General features: G+C 37.4%; 1 protein-coding gene across 1 annotated transcript in view; it reads left to right on the forward strand.

Moving 5' to 3' along the window:
• Positions 1-4733: 4733 nt before the first annotated feature.
• Positions 4734-12586, forward strand: part of LOC309553160 (tyrosine 3-monooxygenase-like) — a gene marked incomplete at its 3' end in the record, with an annotated part of 51158 nt that continues 43305 nt past the window's right edge. Inside the window, exons 1-4 of the mRNA XM_082254085.1 lie at positions 4734-4789; positions 4900-5124; positions 6791-6962; positions 8528-8619. Coding sequence (XP_082110211.1) covers positions 4912-5124; positions 6791-6962; positions 8528-8619 — 477 coding nt within the window. The 5' untranslated portion in view covers positions 4734-4789; positions 4900-4911. The remainder of the gene's footprint in view (positions 4790-4899; positions 5125-6790; positions 6963-8527; positions 8620-12586) is intronic.

Consider the following 12586-nt stretch of genomic DNA (forward strand, 5'->3'; position numbering starts at 1 on the left):
GCCGCCAGATCAGGTCTATTTATAGGGTAGGGGGACTGTCCATGTGCTGGAATGTTTCAATTGGCTGTCCCATTGCACCTGACGGCTGTGTCATGGGTCAAAGTTCTTCTGAATGAAAAAGAAAATGGCGGCGCTGGCATATTCGCGAACATCAGCAAAAGTCTGACTTTTTGCGAATTTGCGAACAAGCTAAATTTGCCGCGAACCGCAAGGCCATCTCTATAAATGACACATTTACCGGCCCATTCCCTGCCCTCCACCCATTGCAGTGGTACAGGGATAGGGAGGTGGCAGGAGGGGCATGTAGAGAAACCCGGTACCCTCCATTTCCCTCCTGTAGCCACTGAATGTCTGTGGGAGGAAGAGGAGAAGTGGGCATTCAGCAGCTACATGAAGGGATCAGTTCCTCTACATGCCGCGGACCCCATCGCCCTCCTACCTAGGTGTACAGGAAAGCCACATGGGCCAGCTGGGGCATAGGACTGGATTGCAATGGTGACCCCTGTACATATTCCCCTGAAATAGAGGCATTCCCAGGGAAAGTACTGTGATTTCTGTCGTGTACCCAGTAACCTAGTAGGCACACACTTAATGTTAAAAAATCTATCTGATGATAGATCATTCAAAAGCCTGAAACAGCCATGTAGGCAGGAGCAGTCTGCTTTCTCCACTGTAGGTGACACTCGTCCACAGCAGAATGGCATTTGGAGGAAAATCAAGAGGAACATGGTTGTTCTATGGTTTTCTGTGTCACTGGGTAAGGGGAAGCTATCTGATTGGATTCTGCCACCCCACGTGATGTCATTCTGCCCCTGAAAGATATAATTGTTTGGGGGTTTAAGCAATTTTCTAGTCAAAAATGCAGATTTTATCTTTTTAACAAAATATTAAAAGATTGCTCTAGCCTAGGTGGCCAATACTGCCCCACGCCTTTATTGTAACCATATTTAATAAAGGATTTAAAGATTTATTGATTATTGCAACTGTTTTTGGAGGTGTAATGGAAATTAATTTCCTACAATCTGCATAACAAAATTTGGAAATGAGCCTGGTTCACCCAACAAAATACACAGTGGAATAAAAACAATAAGTCTTACTTAAGGCTAAGTTCACATGTAGGCGTTTTGAAGCATTTTTTGGGTGTTTTTCTGCTCTAGGATCAGATCAAAATCGCCCAACAAGACAAATTCTATTCATTTCAATGGCCCCTGTTCACATCTGAGTGTTTTGACGTTTTAAGCAAAACGCCCAACGCTCAAAAAAGTACATGAGCTTCTTTTTGGGCAGATTACAGGCGTTTTTATTTTTTTCCATTGGTCATTTGTCAACCTAAAAACGCCTGCACAAAAACGCCTGTAAAAACGCCTGTAAAACACCTGTAAAACGCCTTAAAAAACGCCCATAAAAACGCCTGAAAAAACTCCTAAAAAATGCTTGTAAATAGCAACGCCAAGATGTGAATGTAGCCTTATAGTGCAGTCCTTATACATTGTGGCTGCATTCGTTTTCTCTTCAGCATTTTTTTCCCTTTGTTATTGGTAATAATGCCAGTAACATTCTTTTTGTCCTAGGGTAAAAATGCTAACTCACTGTGGTGTAGCAAAGAAACAACATTGTCACCCTACAACTACAGAATGCACCCCTCTCCTCATTTCTACAAAATAGGGGGAGGTGTTCTGTATTAAATGAACAGTTAAATCCAAACTGTTGACACCATAGCACTGAGGTAATGCTGAGACCGTGATTTGTGTCAATGAAGGGGAATCATCATATTCCTTCCCATGCACTTTGATACCAGGTAAGCTTCGACAACGCAGCCCTCTTCCGATTGGGAAAATCTTTCTACTACATTAAAAAATAATAATGGCAATGTTCTAGGATTTTGTGCCCCCTTCTTGTTATTTTTTGTTTAGTAGGAGGTGTTCTGTAGTCGTCAGTGAGACCTTGGAACATCTGATAACAATGCAGAAAAGGCAGATAGCACAGAAAGTTATCAGCTCAATAGATTTCTGACAGATTATTATTATTATTATTTTTTTTTTGGCACTTGTCAAATAGGTATAAAAAATGCTTTCAATAGGGCACATAGGTGGGTGATTGGCAGCATTGTGTCAAAATACAGTGAAGATTACTGCTCTGCTGCTTTTTGTTGTCACACCCCCCCCCCCCCCCCCCAATGGCTCATGCCTTGGAATGGGCTCCTCCTCATTTTGGACCTTCATGGTATATATACACCAGGTGTACAACACAACATATAATTATTTCGCTCTGAACTCCTGATGAAGCCCTGAAGTCCTCCTGAAACATGTTGAGTTTTTGACTTTGCCCATAACCAGCCTATATACAAACTTGTGATTGAATTAAATTGTGACATCTTTGAGTAATTTAGAAAGTATATTGGCTAGTCATCAGGTATCACCCTTGTTGTGAGCATGATGTAATTGTTTTTAAGGCATCTGCCTAAAAAAAAAATTATATATATATATATATATATATATATATATATATATTAGGGCTGTGCATCTTCACTTACCTCACGATTCGATGCGATTACAATTATTAGGGTCGCGATTCGATAGATTCGATTCTGCGATGCATCACGATGCATCACGATTACTGCCCAATGCCCATGCCCAGCCCACTGCCCAATGGTTTTCAAAACTTTATAAAAAAAAACAAACAATCAAGCAGTCACAAATAAAAGAATCCTTTTTATTTTCATTTGCTTCAAATTACACTTTCCTGGACCCTGTCATGGCCTGCAAGCCCTGCATACTTTAGTGCACTTGCACTGCAAACATATAGGAAGGTCTGAAAATGCAAACAGCATAGCAGAGACAGACAACAACATTAGTATTTTACTAGAAGTAACAGTAAAATTAGTAAAAAACTGTAGTAGTGCAGTTTACTGCTTCATAAAAGAAAATATTAATATAAGCCACAGCCAGGCCTACCACCATTTAAAGTACAACTAAAGGCAAAACTTTTTGGATTATGGATAAAGTTTGGCCTATAGTTGTACTTTAAGGCAAGCCAAGATAGAAGAAGCCAGCCAGCCAGCCAAGCTAATATTCTTGTGAAAATGGTCATCATAAATTCCCACAAAACATTATATATAAATCCTTTTATGTGAATATGCATTGCAATAAATTCCAGGTGTGCCATAACCTGTCCTCTACAAAACAGAGCACTTCCTGACTAGTAGCAAACATCAAGGGTGAACCTGGCAATAGTGCACTGCTGCATAACTTCCATGTTCACCGTGATGTTTGTTTCCCTCTGCAACTGCCAGTCAACTCAAGTGAGTTGATGGATTGGCTGCTAGAGGGGAGTTACAAATATAAGCTTTAAGCTTATCAATTCACTTATGTCACTTTTATGTCACTTACTTTACAGAAAACGTTACCCACAGCACTGACAAACACTGAGAGTGAGTCCCCCCCCTTGCCCAGACTCCCACACTGACAGAGACCTGGATGTCCCCCACACCTTCCCCAATCCCCCACAGCACTGACAAACACTGAGTGAGTCCCCCCCTTGCCCAGACCCCCATAGCTGACTGACACTGACAGAGACCCCCACAGGCCCCCACTGACACTGACTGACCCCCCTGGCTGCCAGCCTGCCACAGCAGAACAGTACCCCCGGGCCCCGACCGACCGTCCCCTGTCCCAGGCCCCCCCCATCACAGACATCCCCCAGAGATACAGACGAGAGACCCCCATGAATGATTACACAATTTATTCGGACATACCTGCTGTGTGACTGTGTGGGTTGTTGTGCACTGCATTGCAGAGGAGGACAGGTGCTGTGCTGCTCTCTGGGCTCTGTGGCGGGCGGCTGGCGTCACTGGCAGTGGCGTGGAGGCTGGGCCTCCAGGGCCTGTCGGCTACAGTGAGGTGAGGCTGGCGGCGCTGGCTGGCTGCGATGGGGACGCACTTGGGGCTCCTCGCTCCTGTGTGTGGACTCACTGGACTGGCGGCTTCTGGCTTGGATGGCTGGCTGGCTGGCTTCTGCAAGGCCGCAGGTGGGACGCCGATACACGCGGGGGATGTCTTGCTGCGCCTCGGCCCGGGTCAAAGAGACGGAAGGGGAGGGGCGGAGCCTTTTTATTAAGCTCCCGCCACTAACCCACCAATCAGCTGCCGATCTTGCGATTTTTTTTTCCCTTGCGCGATAGGGCGTGGCCGCGGCTGATGACGTCACTTCGTATAATCGATTATGCCGGCAGCCCGCATCGATGCAGAATCGCGAAGGGTCGAATTGCGATGCATTGATCTTTCGATTATATTCCCCAGCCCTAATATATATATATATATATATATATATATATATTCTTTTTATACTGTACGTCTGAGTATGTTTGATTACTATTTGAAGGTAGCACATTCAAAATACCCTATGAGATAAATCTCCTTTTCCATTTTTAAGTAACTGTATATATTATAAATGCAGTATAATTTAAATTTGTTTAGAAAGATTCACAGTTTGCTTACTTGCTGAAAACATCCAGGTGATTGGAAAAAAGTATAACAACATCCTAATTGCTCATCTTTATTTTCTGAAAATTAAGCACTGCTTCAACTCTTATGATGTGGATTTACAATAATAATGAGGAGCCTCAATGACAAACACAATATATCTGATAACAAAACGTAATGAATATTTATAACACAATCCTCCAACAATGAGTATATAAGACATAGTTGTATGGGGCAGAAGGACCCAAGCTACTCTACTGCAGGTCAGTTTGTTGGTTTGCTGATAGTACATCAGTTAAAAAAATCAGGTATGTGGAGGTTTTGGTTCTTTTGTTAAAAAAAAAAGAAATTGTTGTACAGAATAACCAATATCATTATTTATATATTTCAAAAAAGCTTTATTCCACTGTCTTCTAAGAGCAGGTTTGACATGAAGGCTGAAGTGGGAGCCTGTCAATGCAGGAAGCAGAGTCTCATTGAAGATGCTCGCAAGGAGAAAGAAGCTTCAGCCCTGCCTGCACCAGAGCCTCAAGAATTAAATAATGGAGACCTGGGTGAAGACAATGGCACCACCTTAAATCTGATTTTTACAGTCAGGAGCCCTAGCACTACTTCATTTAATGCCATTTTAAAGATCTTAGAGGTAAGGTGACCACAGTTTTGATATTTTTCACATTTGTTATTTGTATTTTAACTGTGTTTTTGAAGATCCCAGGTGCTAAATGTAAAGTAATTAATCTTGACAATTCCTCATTTGCTCAGCCCCAAATTTTGTCACAAAGCAGACTCTGCCATTACTATCAATGCGTTTAGAAGGAATAAACCAGATTATAAACCCCCACTTCACATAGAATATTTAAGAAACAGATAAAGGACAGGTCATAATGGTTACTTGTAATGTTTTAATTGTAGTTACACAAAGAGGTTAGTAACATTGGACAACAACAAAGTACACAAATATAAAATTAACAATATGTTGAATAGAATGCAAAGAAAAACAAATAAAGCTTTATGTATTTCGAATCTACTGAGTTACAAATTCTTTTGTATGAATGGAGGTTGATTTTTTGTAACCGTAATATACTTAAAAGGTATTAAATCTTATATGAACTGTTCCATCATTTGTGTAAGAATAAATAGTAGTTATTAGCATTTAATGATTTATTTTTATGTACTGTAAATTATCAAAACAAAATTTCAACTGGGTATTGAAATAGTTTAGGCTTTTTTTGTAGGTATATTATCGTTTTTCTACTTTAATTCAATTTGTAAAAGTGTTCTGCCTTTCGTAAATGATACATATTTGCAATGTTTTGTCATTAATGCCTTTGCTAATATAGTGTTAAAGCGATAATAAACCCATTACCAAAAATGGAATATAATACAGACTTACTGGCCAGATCATCAGGTGAAATTGAAATTTAAAAAAAGCTTAAAAAAGAAAATGAATGCAGCCATCACATTTAAGAAATAGTAAGCTGCATTATAAAAAATGTTTGTTTTTGGGTTTAAAACCACTTTAACGATATAGATTTCTGATAAGTTGTATTTTTTAATTGGCGTTTGAATAAAAAAACTTTATCACTTCTATGATATAAAGTTTTTTTTTAAATACCTCACATTTTAAACATGTGCTCACCTTGAGTATACAATTTGTTTGCCTTTATATGTGTTGTGAAATATAAAATGTCTACCAGTATTTATTATTATTTCTTAAATGACAGTCTAATAAGCAACTGCCATGCAAGTGCAGTAACCTAAGCAAACCTAAAACCCTATCCCAGTCTAGTGCAGCCAGAACAAAGAAAAATTATTATTGGTTTGTTACCTTGGTTAATGCAATGCAAACATTAGTATTTTCTTGTTATGCCACCCTACCATTAATTTTTATTTACATGTGCTTGAAAATATTTTATCTATCCAAGTTATAAGCATTTTCTAAATTGCTACATTTCTAAACTATTATAATTTGGTTACTTTAGCACTGGCATTTTCTTTAACAATGCTGTGGTGCAGCTCTAAAAAAAAAAAGAAAAAAAGCTGCATTTGCTGCAATATTCACATTCAACCCAGAGCTGCCTCCTCAAGTAATTCTTGATGCGATGCATACTAGCTCATTATGCCTTTGTCTTTGAGTTTTTTTTTTTCAGTTTTTTTTTCTGAGGTTTACAACCTCTTTAAGTGGTTAATTGTTTGATACAAACTCGGCTGCAATGTTCCTTTTTTTCCCTTTTCACCCTTCGGCACCAGAGTTTTGGTTTTCTGTTTAAATTTTTCAGGCATTCATTCACTTGTTCATTCATTTTCAGAAATACGAAACCTATGTTTTTCACATGGAGACAAGACCTGCTGTGAAATACAAGAAGAAAGAAGATCTAGAATGTTATCTGAAATGCTTTATTCCCAGCTCTTCCATCAACAACCTCATACATTCCTTGAAAAAGGTGGCAGGAGATGTAAAAATACTCAAAGATGAATTATGTAAGAGAATAATTATGTTTATTGTTTGTCTTTTTTTTTTTTTTCGTGATAATTTAATCTAGTTTTTGTTTAGGAATAAATCTAGATGCTTTTGACGCAATAGCCATTACTTGATTATTTTTTCAGCAATTTTCTCTGTGCTTTTAATCCAGAAAATTTTGTTAATTTGTGTAAATTAAGTAAGCAGATAAAAGAGAAATTGGGTAACTTACTTCATTTTTGGCTAGTATAGTGGATGTTAAAGGATAACTAAACCCAAAACAAAAATGCAATATATTGCAACTCAAAATCCCTAGATGTGGTAGCTGCATTCGTTTTCTTTTTTTTTTTTTTCAAGTTAAGAACATTTTTAGCAAATACAAAAACCATCTGTTGATCTTGCCAGAGATGCAGTGTCATTGTCATTTTCTGTGAGCTCCATTGAAGAATATCTTCCTTCCTAGCTATCTTCTATAACCTATCACTTGCCCTGCTCACCATGTAATGAAGATGAAGAGATACAGATATGTTTTTAGTCCATATCAGGAGAGTAGCCTAGGGTGACAACCATGGCTCCCACCATGGATACAGTGGAAGAGTGACGTAGCCAACCAGAAACAGGAAGTGTGTTATTTGTAGGATTACCAGGTGAAAATAAAGAAAAATAAAATATAATATAAATATAAATTTATAAAAAAAATATAATATGTAATAAGAAAAATAAAGTAGCTTTAAAAAATAAAAGAAATGTAGCCACCACACCAAGGACTAGTAAGCTGTAATATATTACATTTTTGGTTTTGGGTTTATGTATTCTTGAACTTAGCTTAGTGAATAAAAGCTGTTTATCTTTAAATACCTATTCACGGGCCAGAGAATTGGGAAAAAAAAACAGGATTTTACCTTTGGGATGATTGAATTGAATATTTATTTACTTTATTCACTAAGTTACTGCAAGTAAATATTCACTTTGCCAGGTGAACTTTCTCTACTGGATTCCTATAAAAGAATAATTGATTGATTGATTCATTCACTCATTTACTTGTCTGTTTCTGTTTATCCACTGTGCACCATTTACAGCTCAACTGTTGGTGCTTAAATGGTGTAGAATGCCCTTCTTTCTTGCTCTTGAGGATCGGCCTCGGCAATAAGTTGGAGAATTTCTGTGTTAGTGAGTTCTACTGATCTTGTAGTGCTAGTTATTGTTCCCTCAATAAGCCCTTAATGGGATGATTCTCACCTGAGGGTAACATCAGGCTGTTAAGTCAGGGGAGGATCTCAAGTCATGTATGCCCATCATAACCAAGCATATAACTACAGCTATAGCAGCCTAATTACCAAAAATAAAGAAGAAGTGCAATATAGGCACCTTGACACCTACGGGAGCCCTATCCAAATTTTGATATGGATGATAATGTAAAAAATTTCTATCACAAAGTCTACTGCAATCTTACAGAGCCATTTCCTCATTACACTGTTAAATGACATTGCACATTTACAACTGTTATATTGTGTTTGCTAATGCATTCTAAAAGCAAAAGAAAATAATTGATGATGCATATATTATTTTTATATATTCAATACAGCTCATTCTTTTCCAAAAAAAGTTCAAGACCTGGATATGTACCAGCAGCATTTAATTGTGAAATTTGAGCCAAATTTTGACCAGGACCATCCAGTAAGTAAACAAAACTGGAAACCCAGTCCAGAAAATCTGGCAAAAGCTGAAAAGTTCATTATAAAACCAAAGTTTATTTATATTTAGGCTAAATTAAACATGCATGGTTTCTACACAAGGTCTAACAATTTTTTATTTTACTGGGGAAGTGATAGAAACTCCTTCAGGTTCTCATAATTTACTTGTATATCAATTGGGGAGATTTCCCCTTACTTTCTGTTAGGACATGAAGTGGTATAGTAGGTCATCCCTCTAGTGGGGGAAAAACTTCAACAATTTAACAATTTTTAGTAAAATTTAGATTAGCTAAAAACCCTTATCAGGTTGTAATTGTTGTCCATGTCATCCTGTCTCAGTGATTACCACTCTCCTCATTTCTAGTCCTTTCTTGACAGGAATGTGTTTAAAAATGTTTTCAATGGGGTCGCAGACAGCAATAAAACCCTGACAGTATTTCCCAAGACTTTGCAAAATGAAAAAGATTTTTTTTTTCCCCAATATTTTGGAATGGATTGAAATTGAGTTTTACTTAAATTAAAATAGATAAAATAATGTTTTTTTTTTCTTTTTTCTTTTGGTGAAACCAGAAAATGTTATTTAGAGAATCAGAAGTACAGGGTTCATAGCTCATTCCGTCACAACCAACTACAAAGCAGATATGTATAGCTATACAGATGTTGCTGCAGAAAGTTAGAAGCTTATTGGCTACCACGTACAGTTGCACCAAATTTTGCACTCGCCAGTTTTAGTAAATCAACCCTAGTGTTCTGATAGTTCCTATTAAATGTAAGAAACAGTCTCCCATAAAACAGACTCTGCAAACTGTTGGGAGGTCTTCGGGTCTTCTCTAATATGTTGCCAGTTTCTAACGGTTACTTATAACATGAGGGCTTTTCCTGTCTAGTAACATGACAGATGTTTCTAAAATTTTGCAACTTAGAAAAAGTCTTTGGCACTCTCTATCTGTCACTTATGACATTTAGACAACCTCTTACATTATCTGTAATATACATAAGTGATTTGTCAGGAGTTTTTAAAGTTTACTGCATCTGCACAGTCAGAGCTTTTTTTCAGAGGGAACGTGGGGGAATGCAGTTCTGGCACCTCCAGCACTGAATGTACAGTATATAGTGCCAAGGGTTGCAGGGGTGTGCTGGAGGGTCTATTGCTGCTGGCTTCTGGGGGGATCTGTTGTCACTGGGGTATCTATTGTTGCCAGAGAGGTCTGTTACTGCTGGTGGGATCTATTGTTTCTGGGGGATATCTACTGTCGAGGGGGTCTATTGTTGGTCTGTCATCTGTTGTTGCTGGTGGGGGTCTATTTTTGCTAGAGGATATTTTGTTATCAGGAGTTAATCGTTACTGCGGGATCTATTGTTTTTTGGGGGTGTCTATAGTTGCTGGGAGGGATCTATTGTTGATATGAAGATCTATTGTTGCTAAGAAGGTCCATTGTTGTTGAGGATCTATACTAGCTGGGTGAATATAAAGTTAAAAAATTATACTGTGATGTATAACAGTGCTGCACTATTGTATATTTGCACATATTATTTATATATTTATTCACCTTTCTATAGAGGTAAAGGTGCAATTAATAGGCGAGCGCAGCACTGTTATACATCACAGTATAATTTTTTAATTTTCCAGTTTTTCACGTTTTTGTTGCAGCTCCCACTTAGGTTTTACATACCTATCATTATATATATATATATATATATATATATATATATATATATAATCCTTTTGCACATATATTTATATTTCATTTGGCACATTATTTTTTTATTTAATTTGAGTGGTTCCATTAGTTTATTCTGTTGCGCAGATACTATTGGTGCTTAACGCCAATATTTTCTATCCGAATCTAATGTTGCTGAGGGTCTTTTCTTGCTGGCTGCAGGGGATTCTTTTTTTTACAGATTTTTATTAACTGATTACATAGAACTACTTAGCACCAAAAATGATACGTGGTTCTGTATTCTCTAAAAGGGACAGTACTGGGGGGTTGGTAAGGGGTGGAACCAAGGGATGGTGTTCTGAGGTGGGTAGCGGCAGAGATAAGGGGTGACTTGAAAGTGTTAGTACCTGCACCTATTCTCTGAAAAAAAAAAATGCCCTGTGTACAGTACTCTGGTCGCATCTCTGCTGTAAAGATGGAATTTGTTTTGGTTTAGACAATAAGCTTTGACTGCAGCAGCTTTTAGATGGACCGGAGCCTAAAGATCTTTATTTGGCAGATTCTCTGTCTGCACCTATTCTTCTGCCTCCCTTATATCTGCTGTTCCATTATCACTCCCTGATATTCACCTCACTGATCGAATATCAGTGTAACAATACAATAGGGGTTTGTTTTTCCCTCTTCTCCTACACCAAAATAGTAATTTTTTGTGCATATATATAGGGATCTGTGGCAGATTCCCCCATTTGATTTTAAATCGCATACATAAATTCTACATTATCCATCTTGACCACCAAACAAGGAACATTGAGACTTGTCCAACATGATTGTATGTAAACATATTGCTGGACCCTAAAGGAAGCACCCATTGCGAAACGCGTAGTTCCAGCAACTGTTATGCACCATTGTTTACTCTCTATAGGATAATTCATATATAATGATCTGTCTTGGTAACACTTTGTAGATTTTAATATCACTTTATGTAATTTATTTGTTGTCATATTAAAATAAAAATGTTGTAATACTTTTTTACAATCAGTTCTTCCTTTTTGTCTTTGGTATATACGCACATATAATTATCTTAGAGGCACACTTAAATCCCCCTTGGTACAGTTCTACCTAATCGGTCGATCTGTAACCCCCCCCCCCTCCTCTTTTCACATATCCTGTACAATCTTAGCACTCTAGCAATTTCTTGCAACAGTCTTTTGTAGAATGAGGGCAGTCACAGTACCTTGTAACATGACAGCAGTTCTTACCAGTTTTCACTCACATGGAAACAGGCTCTACTATGACATTCCTTTCAACATCTTTATAATGTCAGTCTATTATACTATACTCTTGTAACATGCCTGAAATACTCCTGCAATTATGTGCAAAGTGTGTTGCAAATATAAAGCAATTAAAAGTTTATCAACTACTAATCCAAATATAGTACTCCAATCTGATTTTTTTCACTCAAGTAGCCACTAAAAATTCAGAATTCCTCTTATCTGGTAAAAAAAAAATATTCCCCATTTACTGTATGAGTTCCATAAGCAGCTAAAAACAAATATCCACTAACAGTGGAGACAGCTACAGTATATATTTCTCAAAGATTTCCCAATTTGCAAGGAAATCCCATCATGCAATGATAAGGGTTTCTGACAATCCTGTGAGATAACTATCACTTAAATGTTAACCCTACTGCTTGACTATTAATGATGTTGCTCAGATTTATTTAGCAACCAAAATATATCAGATTGTTAGCCTAATCTGTCAACTATGTAACAATACTACGTGGGGGCTGTGTGGTCCTAAATTATAAAAGCAGCAAACACTTATGTCTCTGAAAAGACAGAGAAATGTGTACAGGTATAATGCTACTACCGTTGCTATGAAAATTGGTTTTCCATATGACATATTCTCCGGACCTATAGGGTTTACTTAACAGTTTTAATGAACTAATACTTACTAGTAATTAACAGAGAAAAAGGCCAAAATCATTTTTCACATTTACTAAAACAGCAAAGGATATTTACTTTCCACTGTTTTGCTTGAAAATCACCATAGGTGCCAAAATGATTTTTATCCAGAATGATGAACATTTGACAGACCCATTTATACACAAACCTCAAACTAATGGGACATTTATCTCCTTACCAGCAGAATTGTAGGGAAGCCACATTGCAAAGACCTTTGGCTCACATAATTACTATGTGAATCAAGTATTATATAATTTTCCCAGACAGATCATTTACATAGAAATTAGGATGTTTTACATCCATTTCTTTCAGATCAAGAACCAAG

The sequence above is a fragment of the Pelophylax lessonae genome (genome assembly GCF_965119305.1).
Source record: "Pelophylax lessonae genome assembly, chromosome: 4".
Taxonomy (NCBI): domain Eukaryota; kingdom Metazoa; phylum Chordata; class Amphibia; order Anura; family Ranidae; genus Pelophylax; species Pelophylax lessonae.